Consider the following 23,801-nt stretch of genomic DNA (forward strand, 5'->3'; position numbering starts at 1 on the left):
ATTACCAAAAACCTGTCTATTTACTTGTTGTGCCTGTAGGATTGCTTAAATGGCTTTCATCCATTTGCGATATAATAATATAGCATTTTATCTATGTGTTTTTTTCACAGCACCAGAATAAATAATATCAGGGAGGTAAACTTAATATGAATACATTGTTCATAGAAGCACTATTTCTTTCTGAACTTGAATTAAAAAGTATCTTCCAGGAATATGTAATAGTAATGTATGTCTAAGTAATTATGAGGTAACATTAAAAAAGTTAAAAGTAGATAGCACAGTAAAGCAGATGCAAATGGAGGCAATAAGTGAGTGGAAAGGCAAAGTGAAATAGATCAACCTTGAATTGTGTTTTAAAATGTGCAGTAGAGGTGCAGACATGGATATGGAGAGGAAGAATATTCCGTTAAATTGTACATACGGGTGAACGTTATTATCATGGAGTTAAAATAGAAGCCAAAATGTCTCTGGGGCCCTCTAGTGGCTGATTGAAGTACACTTTTTAACCCTGCTCATACCCAGGTTCTCACTGGGTATGTAGGTTTTTACTGTATGTAGCTCATTTTTATGTCTATGCTAGCTCCGTGTATTGATATCACTGCTAGCAAACAACTTAAATGAACAAAGTGATGGAGGGAGAAGAAATGTAGAGGACATAACACAAGATGCAAGCCAGTCATCAGCAGAAAGAAATACAGAAATGAGCCACAATGGTTATAGAAGCAGGATTATCCTCTACCAAAACAAGATAAAGACCAAAGTGTGGAGGAAGAAAGGATCTGCTGATGATCTACAACATACAAGCTCATCAGTGAAGCATGGTGGTGGTAGTGTCATGGAGCTTGAGTTTGAATGGCCATTATATTATTAGCATGTCTATATTTAAATATCAGGAAATGAAAGCTGAACTAAAATCGCATATGTACTATGGCTATAATCACATATTCATAATAGTTTGTACTCTAACGCAAATGTTTTCAGTGTATAGCAAAAATAAAAGAATGGACCTTGCTGTTCCTATAATATCAGAGGGGATTGTATACTTTCTTTGGGACAGGCACATGACAAAGTTTTGTCTGCTATGGGAAAAAGACTACAGAAAATGCTAAATATCATAGGACTTTTGTTCTGTATTAGAAAACAAACAGGGATAGTGTAACTTTTTATAAGTTTGGGGGTGAGGTCACACTTTTTGAGATCACTTTTGGATTCAGGGCTGTTTTCTTAGGCTTATATTTTTGCTCAGTGCTTCTAGCCAAACCTATATGTTTGTGACAGCTTGATTTTGCTCTACTTCACCAAAAGACAATAATAAGGTGAATGTCTGGTGAAAGTCTCATGCTCCTTTAGTTTCATATAATGACAAAAAGATGCAGTGAAAGACCTTCTTCTCTGCTCAGGTTTCACTTATTGCTTAAAAATGTCATAAACAGCATGTCATTGGATTACTAATAAGGATTATAGAGATGATCTCTGAGCTATTACATCATGAACGAAATGTGATACTATAAACAAGACCTCAACACAGTCCTCTCTAACACACAAAGAGCACATAAGTAGTTGTATAACTTTCTTCAAGACAGCCAACATTTCCATAGTGTGTGAATCAGCTAGATAGAAACAGACATAGAAGAAAAAAAAAAGGAAAAATCAAACTAAAGCACAGGATGCAGCTGAAGTGTGGACTCATTTCACAGCTATAGACTGGAGACTAGCCTTTGAAATGACCTCACAGGGGGTTTTCCACATGTACTAATGTGTTAAACATGAGAGAGAGAGAGAGAGAGAGAGAGAGAGAGAGAGAGAGAGAGAGAGAGAGAGAGAGAGAGAGAGAGAGAGAGAGAAAGAAAGAATTTGGTATAGTTATTATGGCAGACTGAATTAAAAAATTTTAAATGCCCTTTGACATGGTAATAATATTAATTAACATTGTAATAGTAATAAAAAAAAAATCTAAATATTTCCTTTCCAAATATTTCCTTATTAAGGATCTGGATAGCATTCAATTTAAACAGGCATGGTATTAATTAGCGAAGGGAAATTAATATATAAAAACATAAATAAAAAGTGCCTTTAGAGAAAACCCGATGTTACATAATGATTTGATGCTATGGGAACGTTTCTTTGTGGAAGGGGTGTCTGAAGCTCTGTGTGAAAAAAACACCAATCATTTGGCTCAAGGAGGTCATTTGCGAAGCAATGCATGCCAGCAAGTTTATACAAGGGCATCTACATCACATCCCTCTAGCTTCTTTGTCTTCAGGAAGTGCTGTGTGTATGAGTTGGTGTTTGTCTGTCAAGAATAGGGAAAAGGAGATATATACATAAGACTAGGCATTATTTATGTCTTCTAAGCTATTCAGATGTGTGCATCCATGTCTGCGCTACAGCAAGGTAGATAACACACATTATTTTTGCATTGTTTGTCTGGGTGAGCAGCATGCACACGGCTCTCATGGGAGCCATTTTCCCTTCATAAGCTCCAGTTTTCTCCAGCCAAGTGCCTGCACCTCATTGCTCAGGTTCCTCATCTGCCGAAGCAGTGCGTCCAGTTCAGTCATGGGGATGACTGAGTTGGCAAAAATGGAACAAATCCCTTTCTCTTGTCCTTTCCACTGACTCTGACATCTTCGCTTCTGCTTCAGGAGCTTGCTTCATGATTTCTCCCAATCAAATTATATAAATGTTGTTATTGTCTGCATCAGGCTGGCTGTGGATGATGATGAGCAGGCTGCCACTGAATTGCATCCTAAGAAGGAGCAATCAGTGGCACTTGAAGAGCTGTTGCAGGTGATTACACGTGCCATTTAAAAACTTAATTTGGATTGGCCTGATGAGCAGGCTTCTGTTGTCCGTTCAAAGCTTGATGACCGCTACCTGACATCAGGCCATGTGCTGCCTCCACTCAGAAAGCTCCATTTCTTTCTTGACTTCCACACTGAGGTGCCAAATTGTGGAAAAACCCATATTCTGCTCATGCGTTTACCCCAGCATCCTCTAATTATTCAACTTGTGTAGAGCTCAGCAAGCATGGATACAGGTTACAATGGCATTTGTAAGCAAAGCTTACATGGCAGCAGGCCAGACATAAAGACCTGGACTGTGGCAAGGGTCTTAACCCTGAGGTGGTAGCTGAACTCCTCCGACCTTGCCCTCCATGCCACAAAGCAGATGCCCAAATCCAGAAGCCCAGGCCATTCATCTAGCAGTTAACCTCAGCCTAGATCCATCAAGCAGAAGAGGAAGGCTAATGTTGCTAAGGTGCTTGGTCAGTTGGAGACACGTCGGGGCCCCTGTCAGACCACCTGCCAGCATAGAAGCTTCTGCCAAATGTGTTTCATGGGTTCTGGACACCATAGAGAAAGAATACACAATCCATTTTTTCTCCTTTGTTTCTGCTTTTCAAGTCCTGTCACCCACTATTGTCAGCACAGGGCAGGTTTCGGTCCTCCTGCAGGAACTGCAGTCATGCTTGGACAAAGGGGCCATAAAACACGCTCACCTTACAGAGAGAGACTTTTACACGTTTTTTACCATCACTACTTTCTAGTACCCAAGAAAATTCCTAGACTGCATCCAATTTTAGATCTGCTGCTCTGAAACGTACAATACAGTCATACAGGTTCAAGATGCAAACTATTTATCTCACAAATCAGATCCGAGGACTGGTTTGTGATGATAGATATGAAAGACAGGTTTTGGAGATGTGGAGAAGTGTGCCAGAATTGTATTCTTCTGTTCAGACCAGCTTTGTCTATTTCACTAATTTCACAAAAAGCATGGATGCTGCTCGGACTCCTTTGCATCTCCAGGGCATTCAGATACTCAATTATATAGACAACTGGCTTATCTTAGCCCAGTTGAAAGATATGGTGGCCAGACATTGAGATGCTGTGTTTGGTCTTTGGGACTCTACCCAGAATAGAGTGTGCTTTCTCCTTATCAGAGAACCACCTTCCTGAAGCCTATGGGAAGGACTTCATCTCTCGTTGCACATAAATCTCCCACAACTCAGGGGCTACCATGTGTTAGTCTGGATGGCCATGCCACAGTAGCTTCTTACATTTATCATCTGAGTGGTCAGCGTTCATGCCCATTGTTCAGACTGTTGCAGAAGATCCACCTCTGGGCAGAGACCAAGGACTTTATTGCAGATTTACACCCCAAGGCACATAAACAGGGAGCATACCTCCTGTCAAGGCAAAAGCTGATGCCCAGAAAATGGCCTTTTCAAACTTTGAGGTTTAATGCTATTTTATAGACATGCCAGAGACTTCATCTGTATGCCTTTTCACTGGTTTGCCTCTGCTCCAGGACAGAGTTCTCCTTCTCTTGTTGGCTCCATGCTAGCCCACTCAAGTCTGGATTCTAGACCTGATTTCCCCTAGATATTTTAACTCTGGGTCTGGCACCTGAGAGGGACCATTGCTTAGATATCTGGTCTCATTTAAAGAGACCATACTGAATGCTAGGGCTCCATCCAAGAAAATTGTATACATTATAATGGATTCTATTTTGCCACAGGTGTGATCAGCACCAAAAAAATCCCAGTCCACTGCTCCATTGGTTTAGTGCTGGAACTCAAAGACACACCTTTCTGAAAGCTTTAACACCCTTCACTTTAAAGATGTACATGGCAGCCATTGCTGCAAATTATGCAAACATTTTAGGGGCCTCTTGGGAGGCACCCTCTGGTCTCACGAATTCTGCATGGTGCAAGAAGTCTGAGGCCATCTTGTAGACCACATCTCCCCTTTTCGGGCCTCTCTGTGGTCCTAGAGGGGCTGCTAGAAATCTCCCTTTGAGCTTATGGAGTCTGTTTCTGAGAAGTGTCTTACTCTAAAGCCTCAACTCTCATCTAGCCTTGACATCTCTAAAGAAAGTTTTGGACTTACAGGACCTACTGTATCAACCACCCCCTCCTACCTGGAGTTTGCTCTGGGTATGGGCAATGCTATTTTGCATCCCACACCGTCTGCCTATTGCTTGAGCATGTCGCGTACGTCCTCTGTTCTGCTAGTCTGATATGGCTAGCTGGTGTTCTGTTCCTGTAGTTGCACGTGCCATTCTCACGGCCCTGTAAGACAGTAATTTCCCAGCATGTGCTGGCATTGGAATTGATGTTCTCATAGTGACAAGCCATAATGCAGCATTGAGTTCCCTTGAAATAGAACTACACTAGGTTATGTATGCAACCTGTTTACCTGAGAAAAGAACAAGACTCTGCATTGCTTGCCACAAGCCAAGCATCCATTAGTGCTTCCAAGTTTTGCTTTGCCACATGACCTCCTTGAGCCAAAGGATTGGCCTGTTTTCATACCTTTCAGCTTCATACCTTTGCTTCAGCAAAGAGGCATTCCCATAGTGTGTGTCTTGTTCCCTACTTAGGGAACATTGTTACATACACTACCTAGTGTAGTTATATGAATGTAAGTGTACAAGCCAATCCAATTCAAATTAATTCAATTCAATTCGATGTTATTTGTATAGTCAGGGATGCACACAACTTTTTTAGCCAGGTTCTCAGGAGAGCACTTAGAGAATGGAACTGGTACTCACCCTTTGCGCAGCGAAACTAAACATCATCTTCCTCACTGCCCTCCTCACTGTCCTCAATTTCAAATGTAGTACAGGATGAACTTACAGCCTCCTGGGTGGTGGAAGTGGTTGCACCTCCCTGGTTAAGTCTACGATGGGCTGTCTGCATCCATAGCTCTACTGCTGGCTTTGGGTCAAATGTATCTGTACTCATCTTTGACAAGTGAATTGTTCATTCAATGGGCTGAAAGATGAGTATGTGACAGACGGGATCTGTACTTGTTTTTTATTATATTGAGGTGCGAGAAACCCTCTCACAAGCAGCACTGCTCAGAGGAATTGTAAGGGACAATTTAAGAATCTTGTAAATGTTGCAGTAACAATCTGGATCGCTTGTATTAACTATCTTCTTGACCAAGTCATACACAGAAGATGCTGCCAATCGCTTTCCTTCTTGCTTTAAACGCATCCATTCTCTATAGTGGAGTCACTTGTATATTTTTTGCTCCACCTCTGAATAAATAAAACTGTAATAGCTTGATAACGGATCGATTAAACGTCTCACAATAAGACACCCCCCGATCAGCTGATTTGGCGCAGTTCTCAAGGGTGTGTTCAGTGCACAGAACATGCACAAGGGAATCCCCGATCGCAACCATTTGCCGTAGATTCGGTAAAATGCCGTTGTACGTACCGACATTGACATCTTTTGAGGTGGCGGAATGCCAAAGAAGCTACTTAAAGTTTGCTGTTTTTTGGACATCTCTCACAGTATTAACCTCAATCTAAATCGATCTAAAATGCTGACTGTGCATTAACGCCCGTCGACGACGTCGGTACGCACATGAGCGTTTAGAGCATATTAACAGCGCGCATTTTTCATTTTGGGTTCAGATGAACACCTGCGCACCAGTTGTGTGCATCCCTGTGTATAGTGCTTTTAACAATGGACATCAAAGCGATTTATGGGAATATAACATTTCTGTTTGTTTATTTATTTATTTATTTTTGTATTTAAATGTATATTTATGGGGGGCACGGTGGCTTAGTGGTTAGCACGTTCGCCTCACACCTCCATGGTTGGGGGTTCGATTCCCGCCTCCGCCTTGTGTGTGTGGAGTTTGCATGTTCTTGAGGGTTTCCTCTGGGTACTCCGGTTTCCTCCCCCAGGTCCAAAGACATGCATGGTAGGTTGATTGGCATCTCTGGAAAATTGTGTGATTGTGTGAGTGAATGAGAGTGTGTGTGTGTGCGCCCTACGGGTATATCCTGCCTTGATAGCCGATAGGGAAATGACGCCTGAGCACGGGCTCCCTGTGACCCAAGAATAGTTCGGATAAGCGGTAGAAAAGGAATGAATGAATGTATATTTCTCACTAATGAGTAATCCAGTGACAATAAAAAGCTCTTTGGGTGATTATAAAAAAATTTCTAACTGTGCACATGCATGTATGTCTATTTGTGTGTAAAATATGGTACCAAATTGTTTCAATACATTTGCCAACATTCACATTCTTGTTGTATATTAAAAATACAATACTTGGGACAGTGCTATTATTGAGGTGGTAATTTTATCACACCATGTCATTGTTGATTATTTCCTACAGCAGCATGTCCCACTATGTTCTATTTCTTATATAATTGAGCAATAATTTGTATACTATGGTCCTCTATGTAATTCTGTTTACTGCCACATCTGCCTGACATCCGACATGTGTTTTGTGTGTGTGTTTGTGTTTGACTATGCTGTCTCAGCATGTGGACAGTCTACATTAAGAACATCTGTCTGTATCTTCACCCTTAAAGATTCTTCATGCTCTGCTTTATTTTCCTCTATTTCCCTCGCTCTCTACCAAGTTTTATGAATGTAGTGAAGACACGAGACAGTGAGAAACAGATAACAGATGAAAGGCTGTGTGCATATGTGTATGTTTGCATGAAAGAGAAAGAGAGAGAGCAAAAGAGAGAGGTTAGTATAAAGCATGCAAGAATTGAATGTTGTGCTGCAGCCAAACCTAAGTGGACATACACGAACAAACATGTACATTGTTAACAAATGAAGCATCAGTGGAAAACAGTTTACATACAACACACACATGCACACACACACACACACACACACACACACACACACACATCCAACTACTGAGTCAGCATCGATTCAGCTGTGAGTGAAAGAGAGCTCTGTGGGTGAGACTCTAACCACTTTGCACTGTGTGTGTGTGTGTGTGTGTGTGTGTGTGTGTGTGTGTGTGTGTGTGTGTGTGTGTGTGTGTGTGTGTGTTTCTATCTGCCCTATTTAAAAGCCAGCAATGATTAACAGAACCTCTCATCATCTCAAATAGAGCATCTTGAGTGCAGCTGTATGATAGTTACCACACTGAAAGCCATTGTAGTGGATTTTAATGGATTTCCTCAAAATTAAAAATGTTAATGTTAATTCCTGCATGTATGTATGAATGTAGAATCAATTGTTCATCAAGAAATGAACCAAAATTGCTTACATTAAGCCATGTAGTTTTGCTTTTTTAGTTTTGTACTAATTTAGGGAAACTTATTGCTACCAGTTGGCATTGGCAGGAGTAATAATGCCAAAATAGCATGTTGGCAATGTTCATAATTAACCATTAATAAATATTTGGTAAAATTATAAATTATAAAATTATGCATTATAAAAATTGAAAAAAAAAGAGTAAAAAGTACAGTACCTGACACCTCCCGTGCACACACAAGTCACTCTCATAGGGTCCACACGGAGTCCCGTCTAACACACGCTCAGCCATCAGCATCGGTGTATCGCGGCCCACCGGCGTACAGTAAAGAGCACACGGCTTCTCTGAGAACACACACAATCACGGTCATTTATATTATTTGTCTGTGGAGTCCAAAAGTACTCCAGAAACATTTGAAAATGACTCTATTTTGTATTCTCTTCTATTTATAGGCAAAGTTTTATATTACAAATGATATTATCAGCAGTAAATTGAGATGAAAAAAGAATCTTGAATTTGGAATGTCTCCCATTTCATTAATGACAGTTTGTGTGATAAGTAATCCATGTTAGATCAAATACTTCAGACCTTTTGCACATAGGATTTTGCTTCATTTTAAATGGTCACCCAGAAATATTGCAGAATCTTTTATATGAAATATTACTTTTGTAATTAATACTAATACAGAATTAATACTAATACTGAGACTAGTGGGTGCAAGTGTTGAAGATGCAGAAGATAGGGATAGGTGGAGAGAGATGATTCCCCTGAAGGGAAAAGCCGAAAGAAGAAGAACATATGCAATATACTGAGAATGTCCTGCTATTGTTTAAAAATTTTCAAAACTTATATATAAAATCCCAAATTTACAGTGTTTCTCAGACTTTTGGGCTGTACTGTATATAGTGCCATGATGAAGAACCTAAAATAGGTTCCACAGAAGGATTGAGTAAAGCTGTAATAAAGAGTCAAAAAGTCAAGTCCTTGGACCAGAACAAGTCAACATCTTTAGTATGGACAAGGCCAAGTCAAGATCAAGTCCAAAAAAGTGAGATTGTCAAGATCCACACAACACCTAAAGATTTATCGAAGACAAACCTTTACTTCAACTAGTTGGCTTCGTACATTGTGCCAGTAGTTAGGCTGTGTTTTTTTTTTTTTTTGAAAAAAGAATTAGTAAAAGACAGGTTTAAGACCAAGATCATATAGTGACGCTAATTTAGAAGAATGCTATAGATGGGCAAGAAAGATGTTGGCGGTCTTGAACATATAGTTTGTTGGTGCAGGTTGTCAAAGTGCAGGTTTGTCGACACCAAACCTGTGTGTTGGAATTTGATTGAAATTGTGTGCTTATGTACTGAGAAAATAATATAACAGCAATAAGAAAAAAACACAAGCAGAAGAAGACAGTGATGAGGTATATGTTAAATCTGGGGCAACCAAAGCTGAGCAGTGGCCAGAAGGTTGTGAGTACAAATCCCAAGCCTGTTAGAAGGCCACTGTTGGCTCAAGCAAAGCTGTTAACCCCTCATCAACTTGGCTGTGTCTATGGAGGATGCTAACTTGGTTGTAAATGTAAAACTGTGTTCAGTCTGAGGTTCATTTTCGTTTTAGATGGAAGGTTAGATTCAGTAAGCGTTAAACAAAACGTATGGTTAACAATTTTCTTTTTGATTAAATATATAAATATATTTTCAGACTGAATCTCAGACCATTGTCTCATCTCATTTTAAAATCTATCCCACATCAAATTTACATTCAAACAGCTACTGCACAGAGTTGTTAATAATGTATGGCAGTGGTTCCTAAACCTTTTACAGAGCTTTTATGACCTTTTATGGCACTACCTGGCTACTTTGTTAGAGGGGGCACGTCTTTATATTTAGTCTGAGAAATACATGTCTTGTTGAATATTAGGTGCGGTATAATTGCATTAACAGTACATTTCAGCATTTTGTTCGCGTACCCCCTCCTTCACGTGGGTACCACAGTTTGGGAACCACTGCTCTAGATAATTTAGATCCACTTAAAAGAAAAAAAAGAGAAAAAATTTCAAACAGCATGATACTTCCTGTGCTATAAAAAAACTCTTAGTGCTGTTAGATCAAAGAATCTCTACCCTAATAGAAGTTTCATCCATCCATTCAAGTTGATTAGCAGGTATGTCTGGTGTCTTTTGTTTGTTTGTTTGTTTGTTTATTTATTTATTTTATTAGTTAATTAGTTCGTTTTGTTTTGAAAAAGAGCTAATTCAGCTACCAAGTAATGGAAGTTTCTCTCCTCTAAAGTCTTTGTAAATATCTTCCCCTGAGCAGTTGATCTCTGATGATTTGATGACTCTTCCACCTCCTCTTACTTGACTCCATCCCTTTTATTGAAAATTCATAGGTTTTAAAGGGGACTTTCATCCTTCTGGGCAGGAAAGGACCCCACAAGGAAAACGGTCTATGTCCAAAAACTAAAAGAGACAAAAAAACTTTCCTTATGTTCCAGAGGTTATGGTTAAACTCAGTTACAGTGCAGCGTTGTGTCAAAAGAAGGTCCTCACAAGGATAATATTTTGTGTGTGTGTGTGTGTGTGTGTGTGTGTGTGTGTGTGTGTGTGTGTGTGTGTGTGTGTGTGTGTGTGTGTGTGTGTGTGTGTGTGTGTGTGTGTGTGTGTGTGAAGGAGAGGCATTTCAAGTAAACATTTTCTTCCTCATCCTGTTATGAAAAACCTGGGTCGCATGTGAAAAGTTGACATTTGGAAGGCAGCTGAAATAATTTCCTCCAGTGAAATTCAGCTAAATCAAAACTTGATTAAACATTGTGCAGAGTAATGCACTAAAGCAAAGATTAATACAATTTGAGAAATTTAAAGAAAAAAAGGCCTCTATAGAATGCTAAATCCTTTTCACGTGACAACCACAGTCTGATGCATGCTGTAGGGTTTACCAAACATGTGCTTTTCAGCATCTTGATCATTTGCCAGTTTTAACAGTAACAGTATCATTTCCCCTGCATTTTATTCCATTTCATTTTTGGGTTGTCAGAAACTGCTGATCTGTTAAGATTTCCAAATCAAACAGCCACAAGAGTTTACAAAGAATGTTCATAAACGATTATTAGGGTTAGACTAGTTCGACAGGCAGTAAGGTGAGACAACAATGGTGAAGTCAACTCAGAATGCACAGCGCATTGAAACTGAAGGCAGATGAGATACAAAATTGGACGACCACACTTCTACTTACATCAATGCTTGTCAGTCAAAAACAGAAATCTGATCATAGAAACAGCTGAAGCTTGTGACATAAAATCTACAGCGGCCCCTTGACATGAAAAGGGACTTGAACCAACATACGCACGTTAAAAATACTGTTTGTGTGTGTGAGCAGTACGTAATTAATGAAAGTATGTGGCAGGTTTCTATCAGCGTCTTTAATAGTGTCTTTACCATTAACATGCCTTAATTCCAAAGAATATTATGCAATACACAATGTGTGTGTGTGTGTGTGTGTGTGTGTGAGAGAGAGAGAGAGAGAGAGAGAGAGAGAGAGAGAGAGAGAGAGAGACCTCACCATCAATTACAACAGCTGTCCACAATTGGCTCTTCTTCTTGCCCACCTGGCGCTCGTGAGACTGGCACTGCTGATCTCTGAATGTAGGTGAACCCTTGGCACATGGAGGACCCTCGCACACTTTATGCTCCACACTGCCACCCAGACACTGTTTCCCTCCGGGACCAGGTCTACAACAAAACATAACACAAAATTACTTTATGCCTGTAAGCCTGAGTGTTTGTAAGGGGAGCTTTCATAAGGCTACATGACGCCTACATAATAAAATCAGTACATTATTTTTTATGTATGTAGGTCCACCCTTATTTTAACTGTAATCACAGGATTGAGGAGTGGTATTCCATGTCTTCTTTGGTAGACACGCCTTTTCCCCTTGGACTAATACAAAGATCACACTTCATTGAATAGAACTGACAGGCATCGAGGCCACACCTCCATCACTTGGACTAAAACGTACAGAGGTCATGTACCCTTTATTAAACACACCTGGTTTACCTGGACTAACAGGACTATTGAATGAGCCACACTCTCATCACTAGAATGCTCCATATAAACTTGTACTGCTTTTCATTTAGCAGAAATTGAAAACGATTCATTTTAGTCAAACTGATGTTCACAGGTTAATTACTGAGTCAAATATAATGCAGATGGTATCTGTGACACTGAATGGCTCAGACTGGGAGAAGTCAAGGTAATTAGAACAAAACCATTAAGTTAGCATTCATTTCTAAGCAGCAAGGATCCCATGATATGTTGCCTAAAAGAGCTGGAACAAGGTCTGTTTTTTCAAGAAAAGAAAATCGTTCAATTCATTCTTTTTTTTTCTTTTTTATTAAATCAGCTGAACAGAAGTGTCATAAAGCGGTATTTATTGCTGTAAATCAAGCCTACGTGTGATGAATATCCCCACTCAGACTCATTCCGGCATATTCCGCAGGGAAATCAACAAATCCAGGCGTTCTTGTGGGTGTAAATATTTGGAACTGATACTGGGGCAATTTATGATTTTGTCTTTTGATTCATGAGAGAGAGAGAGAGAGAGAGAGAGAGAGAGAGAGAGAGAGAGAGAGAGAGAGAGAGAGAGAGAGAGAGAGTAAGAATGAAGAGCTAAACCCACCTTCTGCACTTCTGCTCTATGAGAATATTTTCATTTCTATACAATATGTCACTCTTGTGTATAATAGTATTAAAATAACTCATGTCCCAGGCATTTTTATTTCATGTAATGTTTGCTCAGCTCTAAAACAACTCTTCTACTAGAGTATTGTTCTTTTTATTCCTTAGCTGATGCTTTTGTTACAGTCTTTGTCTTTAATCCTTCTCTTATCATTCGAATTATCTCAGAACTGAAAAATGGCTGTACGTTGATCGTTATAAAGCAATTTTAATTCTAAAACAAAGCCTGATTCCTTGTAGTTAAATTTATAATACCAGGACTAGGACTGATCACTTAAAGGTGCAGTTTAATATAGCATATGCATTTGAATCATATGATTTACAAAGTCAAGGTATGGTAAGGCTTCTGTTCCACTGTTTTTCTCTTTGAAGCTATAGCCTTTCGTAGTGTTCATTTATACAGTAGCTTCTAACTTCGCCGAGCTTTGTCTCTTTCCCCTTTAAAACCTATGAATTTTCAATAAAAGGGATGGAGTCAAGTAAGAGGAGGTGGAAGAGTCATCAAATCATCAGAGATCAACTGCTCAGGGGAAGATATTTACAAAGACTTTAGAGGAGAGAAACTTCCATTACTTGGTAGCTGAATTAGCTCTTTTTCAAAAACAAAACGAACTAATTAACTAATAAAACAAACAAACAAACAAACAAACAAACAAACAAACAAACAAACAAACAAAAGACACCAGACATACCTGCTAATCAACTTGATTAAGGGAGAATAACGGCATATTTCTTTTTTTTTAATATGCTATAGCAATGTATATAGTAACTTCTTTAAGAATAACTTAAGGTATAAATCTGCTTTAAGATTTGTAAAGCAGGATACAATTAGGGTTTCTGCTGATAAAGACTCAAGTGAACTGTCACTTTTATAAAAAATGTTCCAGCACTTACCCAAATGCACCTCTTTAAACATGCTGAAACAAAGATAAAAAGTGTGGTACATAATGAGTTGAAATGGAAAAACTGGGAAAAAAAACTAAACTGTGGTATTATGTGGCACAATAGAGCTTCCTGAGGGATCTGAGTTGAGGTCAGTATCTGGTGCACACCATGTGTGATCCGGATGATCGTCCGTGTTATGTGTAGCTCTCTAGAGCGATGGCCTGTGACCAGAAGAAGTGACCTCTGTTTAAAAGCTCATAACTCTGTCAGTCTGTTTTGGGACCACAAAGAAGTGAATTGGTCTCTGAGCCGCTGTAGCCATGTAGGAACACGTTTTTCTGGCCCAAGGGCTTCCTCTCACTTTACACACAGACAAAACCGCAGACTAGATCATAATCCTGAGGTCTGAAAAGCTGCAAACGGGGTCGGGACCTGGGTTAAACATTCAGTCTTCCAGGACTCTCACTGCTGCCATCAACGCTAAGTTTAAGTTTATAATGTTTCTAAAACTTCTAACAAAATCTTTTCTTTTTATTGTTTGAGATGAAGAGCTTTTGTATGCACATTCCCACTCTAGGTCCAAAATGTGTGTTGGTTGGCTCAGGAGAATTTCTGGTTAAGCATAAATTAGCCATTAGGATATTTTTTCATAAAGCCCAAAATGCTCCAGTCTGTCCCTTGGATGGATTATGGGCTCATGGAGGACATCTCCAATTGCAGCACAGACCTGCTAATGCAAATTTCAGCACAGAAGTGCTTTCTAAATAAAAAAAATAAACCTTTATTCCTGTTATTAATGCATATTAAGTTTTCTGTTTACTTCAATTGTGTATTATTTACTTACCTAGCCTTTACTCGGTTTCCGAGTTTGTATAGCGTTTTGCTTTTTATTTTTTAACATTATCTACAAGACATCACATTGTAAATGCAGACCACATTTGGCTTTTGCACCAAACCTGAAATATGAAATAACATGACAACCAAGCATGTTACTCATTGCCCATCTCCTGGAAGCAGATTGCAGATTGCTATCCCACACGGTGCAGTCACACATGACATCGCATGAAGCCAAGGTCAAAAAGTTTAAGATAAAACAGAGATCAATTTCCCAGAACATGGGATTAAACGAGTATGCAAAGGAATGTGTCTATGAGTTAAAATTAGTATATAAATCACTTTACTGTATAAACTCTACTAATGTTTCAGGCACTGTAATAAATAAGACTGCGGACAGCAAGTGTACAGCTGACCTTTCACCTACATTACATGTTCCTCAGTTATAGCCAGTATGGAAATATCTAAATGAACGTGATTTTGCTCCTAATATTATTAATGAATAATAATGAAAAATCAATGAAAAATAAAAATAATAAATAAATAAATAAATAAACAAACAAACAACCAAACAAACAAATACATAAATAAATACTGTTTTGTTTTGTGTCATAGCAGATGCAAAAAACACCTACTAATATAGAAAATACGCTACTTAATCCCTCTGGACCACCTCTTGTTACAGCACTGCATCCTGTACTGGCAAAGAGCAACAAGAGGATTTTCTACTCATCCAAGGAATTATTACATCCTGAATTTCCATGCCAAACACACACACACACACACACACACACACACACACACACACACACACACACACACACACACACACACACGCACACGCACACGCACACACACACACGCACACACACATACTCCAGCAGGCTGATTGCCATTGTGAACTAACTCTCAAAGTGTCAAAATCATCAGAAGTGTAATAAGGGAATTCAATTCCTGCCAGAATTCAAACAAAGCCATTAAGCAGTTCAGGTTTGGAGTAAGTCGTGACTGTGACTGTCCTGAGAGAGCAGCGCTGCAGAAATGAAACATGATTTAAAGCGTGTTTGTGGACTGCAGGATGAGGGTGTGTTCAAGAAGATCCTGTAATTCTTTAGGGGTATGAAATAACTGCTTTGTTTATTATGCTAGTTGTGGGATTTTACATTATGCTGGAGCAGGGGAAATTATGTAGTATAGGGTGGAATTTATATATTGTACAATACAATTAAAGTTCACATTTGGACATCATTTTACAATTTGGATATAATATACAGTGTGACAGTGTTGTGCACGTTGTTTGATATTAACCACACCTCATCACTGTAACAAATAGGTTAAAAACAGTTAAAGAGTCCATGCCTTCTTTTGTCAGGATAGACAGGTTCAAAGATTATGTATCATTATACAGACACCAGGACTTAGACCTTGCCTCTGTTGCTTCAGTCAACAGCTCTGTAACTTACTTTGGTAACCCACATACAGTACATGTTTTGTATCATACTCTGTGTGTGAGGATGTTTGTGTGTTTTTGGCTTACGGAGGGTTATCGCATTTCCTCTGTCTGAATCGAGCTCCGGTACCACAAGTTCGACTGCACATGCTCCACTGGCTCCATGAACTCCAGTCCCCATCCACGTGCTGAGGGATCGGGGTCTTACTGACACACTCTCCAGCTCTGCACCACTAACATATACACATACAGACACAATACACATACAGACACAATACTTTCATACAGAAAGGAATTGGTACAGGAACACTGTTACTACAATCATTCATGCATTACTTCTAATATTTACAATGTCCTTTACTTCAGAAATGTAAAAAAAGTTTTTGCACCTAGGGGCTTCTTTCTGGGACTACTTAAGCTATAAAGGCTCTCTACCTTATCAGAGCCGCACTCTGTACCGTCCAGAGGTGGATCCAGTTTGGTCTTACAGGATGTATCTCCTTCCACCAGACACCACAGGCCTGCACACATCAGGTGCTGAAATCACATGACCACCTGGGTTAGCTTATCATAACTTTCATAGCTATTTCTTAGTTAGGACCATCAATGCAGAACCACAGCCAAGTTCCTGTCAATGGAATGCAGAGCATTTAAACAACAGGTGTGTGAGTGTGCTCATGTTCCATTTCTTTTCCTCACCTGAGGCACCTCCTGAACATCACTCTGGTATCCAAAACCTTTTATTTAATCTGCTAGATGGTGTGGCAAACCTGATACTCATGAAATTGTGGATTAAGAAACAAAGAAATGGAATTGTGCCTCACTTACAGCCTCTACTGCTTCTAATGGTTTTGAACAACAAGCTAAAAAGTGAAGATAAATATGCTACTATATTTTATTTTGAGAATATGGCTGAAATAATGGCAGGGGTGGCAACAGGGATGGTAGACCAGACCAGAAATCCAATATCATGATAGAAACAAAGAAGAGACTTCCATTGTCCTGCTAATGACAGAAATTAAGGATGAGGAAAACCCATCCTGTTGTCACCTACTGGCCCTGATCTTTATGGTAGTATTGCACCTGACAATACATAACATTTTTTTAAATGTGTAAAATGGACACACTGAAAAAACAAAGAAGATGGTGCTTCATGGTTAAAAGCAAACCTTGGCTTTAGTCCAACTAGGAGCCTCTGGCAACAATAAAACCTACTAAACTCATGGCTACTGTCATAAATTATTTGTCCTGACATAACTTCATGCCATTCTACACATAATTTGTATGTTTCCATCCCATTATTTCTATAATCAGAGGCAAGCTCAGTCGAGAGAGATGTCAATCGAACCTAAATGCAAGTAACACCTTAAACCTGCACAAGAATGGTGGGGGCATCAATCAACCTGTGAATGAGAGATTAATTAAAGCCAATACTGTATGATGAACTTATACTGTAAGCTAGGTGACCATTGGTGTGGACAAAAATACAAACCACCCTTAATACGCCCTTATTTATGGTCTCAGTGCTGGAACATCAAGTTCCAAAAAGTACACTACCAGTAAAGGAAGATAGAGAAGACGAGTAAACGATTCCTGCTTATACACTCCCCCAGTCTCATAAAGCTGTCAGCAGGACAGATCCGGAGATTTACATCCTGTACTCTTCCTCAGGACAGAAGAACTAAGGTAAGGAATGAAAGGAGTGAAGAACAACCTGGACATTCTGTCTATTCAGTGGCCCCAGGGATCATTTTTTGTCTTGCACAATCTCATGAATGCTGTTAAATGCATATGCACAAGAAGACAGCTCATCTGTCCACTTGTAAATAAGAGTTTCTTAGGGTTTGTTGGACAGTTGAGAGTATTTAGCATAATAAAGTGGTTTACCATAGAACCCTTTATGAAAGTCAAACCCTCTGTTGTAGGGTTTCCTACAGAACCTCCCAGAGGGGTACATTGGGCTGCTTAATCCTTTCATTCATCTTCAGTCACCATGTGGTCATGGCCGATTCACAGACTATCCTATATATATATATGAATGGTAAGTGCAAGTTGTGTACAGCTTGGATAAGACACATAAGGGCAATTCAATAACTTACAGTACCAATTCACTGTTATAATTTTGATCGTAAATTTGGGGGAAGCCCCGGAAAACTCAGAGAGACACATAACAGAAGTAAGGAAACTGCCACAGTGAGGCACCTGCTATGCCATCAATGCCACCCTGCTTAATCCAAAGATGATTAAATGATTGAGTGATTATTTTGTTTCCCAAAGTGGTCACTCATACAGGGAGTACTTATGCCCATGATTATATATGCTTCAAAATTCACATTTTTCAAGTGTAAATATCATGCTTATCTGTAAACAAAGAAACAACAAAACCTTAAAAAGAAAAAGAAAAAAAAAAACTCAGTTTATCTGCATGGCATCTTCCATTTGGCTGATGTGCTGCAGGAACAGTTCTCACTGGAAAGTGCCAATTGGTACATACCCAAAAGTTATTATTGCCTGTAAAAACAAGGATTGGATTAAACACCGAAACCTCTGTTTGATTAAAAGTGTCTACCAGACAGATTTCTGTTTCAACTGTACAATAATTTTTATGACATATTTCGGTTTACTATAAATCCTGATGTGTTTGTAGGAAATGATATATGCTCTTTTTACTGAAATCCATGTTGGAAGCGGTTAAGGATGAGTTTGAATATAAAACAGAAATGGAAAGTATTCAAAGAAAATCCAAATGTGCCCTGATGGAAGGTTCTAAACAAGGAAATGAATTACAGACAGTTTCATACTTTTCTATGCTAATGAGGTAGAATCAGAGTAAGGACAGAGTTTCTAATCAGAAGAGAGACAGAGCTGATTAGGAATCACCGATCAGAGGGTTAGGAATTTTGGGCAGTTCTGTGTTTTAAACTCACAACCACTTGGTCAATAGCATAATCTTTTAACCGCTGTACTTCTGCTGCCCAGGACCCTAGATTTATACAAGACATGCTGGATGCTCTAAATACTTTAGTTCATGATCATTTTTTTGTCCACAATTTTTTGGCTTTTCTGTCTGACAGCTGACTGACTGAATGGCTGTGTTGCTGGCAGAGAAATGCTGTACTGTAATTGGGCAGGGAGAAGCATTTGCTTACAAATGTGAAATTGGCCATGGAGTGAAAATTAGCAGTGTTGAAATACACTGATTTTCCCAAGGTTCTGTCCTTGAGCTGTACGTTCATAGTGAAACAAACAAAACTAAAAAAAAACCTGGCAAAATGACAAATCTCCTGTAATAAACTGACTGACTGGCTCAGTAAAAGTAATGCTCAATTTAATGACACCTCCATCATTCTCAGATTGTTTCGCTGTTGCCAAAACCTATAATGATATTATTAAGAGAAAAAGGAAAGTGGGTGAGCTTTGCCACCCACCTCCATGTTGGTGCAGAAGGTTGCGTTGGTGCCAAACAGAATCTGGCACTGTTCATCTGCGCTGTAGTGCATGCCAGGAAGCTTCGCAGGAAGACGCACCAGGTACCGACTCCGTGGGTCCGTGTGCAACAGGCAGGAACTGGCCTTTGATCTGAGAAATAAAAAAATAGGGAAAACGAAAAATAAGTAAAACGTCTCATTTATATGAATTTGTTGAGCTACATGCTGTGCAGTGAGGTCAGATTAATTAGTACTAAAAACAAGACTTAAATAAAAAGGAAAATAGATTAATTTAAATACAATTCAAATACACTATCAGAAACGTGACCTTGGGCTTAGTGGTTTTCAGGCTTGGCCATTATAAAGTCACAGGAACCAATCAGACAGAATCCCACAAGCATGCACAGACACGCATCACATAGTTTCTTTTCTACTTTCCAACTTCTACATGCTTCTCTTCCAACTCTAACCAGACATCATATCCTCCAAAGAAAAAAAATTGAACGTGACAAGAACATGGCTTGTGTCAGAGATTTCATATTGTTACACTTCTGTATTTTTTCACTTTAAGAAGCTTTCACACTAAGCTATGTTCCAAAAAGAGTGTTGGCACAGAGCTGAAGCTTGCATTGCAGAAACGGAGGACAGGTTCCTGAGAATGCCTGGCATCTGATGCATGGGAACAGCATCATCGAGTGACAGCACAGCACAGACGCCACCACCACCTTTAACTGTCTCTGACATTCACATCACAAGGTATGAGGGTGAGGGTGAAGCCTGATGAATGTATGATGGTGAAATCTGGCATCGGGTCTATGACACTACACTGCTGTCAAAGATTTAAAACATTTTTATTATACCCTGGCATATTATACCTGCTCACTCATGTGGGACTGGACAGTGTGGCTTCTAACGAGCATGTTCAGTTAAATATCAGATCACATCCTGACAAGTTTCAGAATGGTCTGATCTGAATTCTCACACCGCCACCAGCCCAAACCCCAAAATTATTCATGCTTTCAAAAGAGCTGTCCACACTTTATACAGTTAACCCTGGGTCACTCTAAACCCCTGTTTAATCCTGCTGCATGTTTCAAGCTGCCCATATTTTACCAAGGACTAATAATGAATCATTTTTATTCATAATCCGTTTCGCACTGTACATCATTAAACCCTGGGTTGACGTTCTTATTTGCATATTTGTGGCATCAACAACCATGACTGGATAAGCACAGCATGTGGCCACTTTAAATAACAACTCATCTCATGTGTTTACATAAATAAAAGTACGGGTCTGCTGTTCTTGGTTCAAACCAAGTATTGTTATCTTTCACAGCTTTCTAATCTTTTTTTTGGACATTTTTAAGTTTGTCACCTAGTGACACAATCAATGCATTCAATGATATCCAACTTCCACTAAATGTTCAGTGCCATGTATTTCTTCCTCACTATGTCACACACTCCCATGATGTTCAGTGTTTTGCTGAATGTTACTGACAAGCCGTTTTAGTTAAGTGTTGCTGCATCCTAGGTTTCACATGACTTGAGGCAAAATTTCTGGCTGGGTTTTTGTTGCTAAGCACCACATTGTTTCACACTAAACATTTTGTTACTGCAACATTGGGTTAACATTGGGTAAGCAGTGCTAACTCTGCTTCAGTGCAGAGTTTCATAACCCGGGGCAAAAAGGCATTCTAAGCCTGCTTCGAAAATTTCTTGTGTAAAAGTGTTCCTCTAGGTGAGGTTTAAAATAGCTGAGGTTAAGTGCAGTGTGAAAAGCCATAAAGCAGACTGTAGAACAGACCTGGGCCCGTATTCATAAATATTCTAAGAACTTAGCTTAAAAAATTGGATAAAAAAAACAAAAGGAATCTTAGTTTAAGAGTGATTCAGGACCAGCTTTTATCTTTTTGTCTTTTATCTCTCACAGAAGTGTGTACACCCCTCACTCACTCATTTTCTACCGCTTATCCGAACTACTCGGGTCACGGGGAGCCTGTGCCTATCTCAGGCGTCATCGGGCATCGAGGCAGGATACACCCTGGACGGAGTGCCAACCCAGGCAGGAAACCGGAGTACACCCCTCATATTTTTGTAAATATTTCATTATATCATTTCATGTGACAACACTGAAGAAACGACACTCTGCTACAATGTGAAGTAGTCAATGTACAGCTTGTATAACAGTTGAAATTTGCTGTCCCCTCAAAATAACTTGACAGAAAGCCATAAATGTTTAAACCACTGTCCACAAAAGTGAGTACACCACTAAGTGAAAAAGTCCAAATTGGGTCCAAAGTGTCAATATTTTGTGTGGCCGTCATTATTTTCCAGCACTGCCTTAACCCCTCTTGAGCATGGAGTTCACCAGAGCTTCACAGGTTGCCACTGGAATCCTCTTCCACTCCTCCATGATGACATCACAGACCTGGTGGATGTTAGAGACCTTGTGCTCCTCCACCGTCCATTTGAGGATGCCCCACAGATGCTCAATCGGGTTTAGGTCTGGAGACATGCTAGACAGGAAAGTCCATCACCTTTACTCTCAGCTTCTTTAGCAAGGCAGTGGTCATCTTGGAGGTGTGTTTGGGGAGATGTTGGAATCCTGCCCTGCAGCCCAGTCTCCGAAGGGAGGGGATCATGCTCCTCTTCAGTATGTCACAGTACATGTTGTCATTTATGGTTCCCTCAATGAACAGTAGCTCCCCAGTGCTCATGCAGCCCCAGACCATGACACTTCCACCACCATGCTTGAGTGTAGGCAAGACACACTTGTCTTTGTACACCTAACCTCATTGCTGCCACACACGCTTGACTCCTTCTGAACCAAATAAGTTTATCTGGGTCTCATCAGACCATAGACATGGTTCCAGTAATTCATGCCCTTAGTCTGCTTGTCTTCAGCAAAGTGTTTGCAGGCTTTCTTGTACATCATCTTTAGAGGAGGCTTCCTTCTGAGACAACAGCCATGCAGCCCAATTTGATGTAGTGTGCGGCGTATGGTCTGAGCACTGACTGGCTGACTCCCCACTTTTTGCACTTCTCCAGCAATGCTGGCACATTCATATGTCTATTTCCCCAAACACAACCTCTGGATATGAAGCTGACCACGTGCACTCAACTTCTTTGGTCGACCATGGTGTGAGGCCTGTTGTGAGTGAAACCTATCCTGTGAAACCGCTGTATGGTCTTGGCCACCATGCTGCAGCTCAGTTTCAGGGTCTTGGCAAACTTATAGCCTACACCATCTATATTTAGAGCAACAATTCTTTTTTACAGAATAGTTTTTATTATGAGGTGCCATGTTGAACTTGCAGTAACCAGAATGAAAGAGTGAGAGCGAGAACACCACATTTAACACACCTGCTCCCCATTCACACACCTAACACTAATGAGTCACATGACACCAAGTGGAGAAAATGGATAATTGGGCCCAATTTGGACCTTTTCAGTTAGGGGTGTACTCACATTTATGGCCAGCAGTCTAGATTTTAATGTGTGTTCAGTTATTTTGAGGGAACAGCAAATTTACACTGTTATTCAAGCTGTACACTTACCACTTTACATTGTAGCTTCTGTGCGATACTGTAAATGTAAACATCTCCGACACAGTGCAGAAATGCTACAGCGTGAAATTATATCATTTCTGCCGCTATGGCATGTATAGATATTCTAACATCTCCGAAAACAGAGCCAAAATGCCATATCAGCAGAAATGATATGAATTTGCCATTTCAGTGCTGTGTGAGACATGTTTACATTTACATGCTGCTATGACATGTATGGCAAGATGAAGGGAGCATGTTATCAGAAAATACTGGCAGACAATTTGCATTCTACTGCACAAAAGCTGCTCATGGGTTGCTCTTGGATATTCCAACATGACCAAAGCACAAGGCAAGGCTGACCCTCCAATGGCTACAGCAGAAAACGGTGAAGGTTCTGGAGCGGCCATCACAATCTCCTGACCTCAATATTATTTAGCCACATCGGGGAGACCTTAGACATGCTGTTTGTGCAAGACAACCAAAAAACGTACAGGAACTGGAGGCATTTTGCCAAGAAGAATGGGCAGCAACACCATCTGAGAGAACTAAGGACCTCCTGCACAATTATTACAAACGACTACATGCCATCATTAATGCTTAAGGGGATGATACACAATATTAAGAACTAAAGGCATGCAAACATTTGAAAAGGAATTTCTTTTTTGTTATGTTTTGTTTGATGATTGTGCCAGTCTGTCACTATCGTTATTAAATATTGCATACAATCCATTTTTCTCCCTCTTTACCTTGCAGCCATTTTCTCTTACACCTCTTAAATGTTATCTTTCCTACTCTTAAGACTTTTTGACCTTATGAGGTCTTACGGGTTAAGCTGCTTTATGAACAACTTTTTCTAATCTTTACTAGGATCTTCTCTTTAACTTTAAGAGGGA

The 23,801-nt window shown here is 39.7% G+C and overlaps 1 protein-coding gene across 2 annotated transcripts in view; it reads right to left on the reverse strand.

The window, feature by feature from the left end:
* The window catches only part of adamts17 (ADAM metallopeptidase with thrombospondin type 1 motif, 17), a 132,934-nt gene that overhangs the window by 44,526 nt on the left and 64,607 nt on the right, over positions 1–23,801 (reverse strand). For both annotated transcript variants that reach the window (XM_027161129.2, XM_027161123.2), the window contains exons 10-14: positions 19,361–19,511; positions 16,368–16,469; positions 16,020–16,165; positions 11,588–11,757; positions 8,247–8,374 (exon numbers count right to left, since the gene is read on the reverse strand). In XM_027161129.2, coding sequence (XP_027016930.1) covers positions 8,247–8,374; positions 11,588–11,757; positions 16,020–16,165; positions 16,368–16,469; positions 19,361–19,511 — 697 coding nt within the window. The remainder of the gene's footprint in view (positions 1–8,246; positions 8,375–11,587; positions 11,758–16,019; positions 16,166–16,367; positions 16,470–19,360; positions 19,512–23,801) is intronic.

The sequence above is a fragment of the Tachysurus fulvidraco genome, chromosome 2 (genome assembly GCF_022655615.1).
Source record: "Tachysurus fulvidraco isolate hzauxx_2018 chromosome 2, HZAU_PFXX_2.0, whole genome shotgun sequence".
NCBI classification, from domain to species: Eukaryota; Metazoa; Chordata; class Actinopteri; order Siluriformes; family Bagridae; genus Tachysurus; species Tachysurus fulvidraco.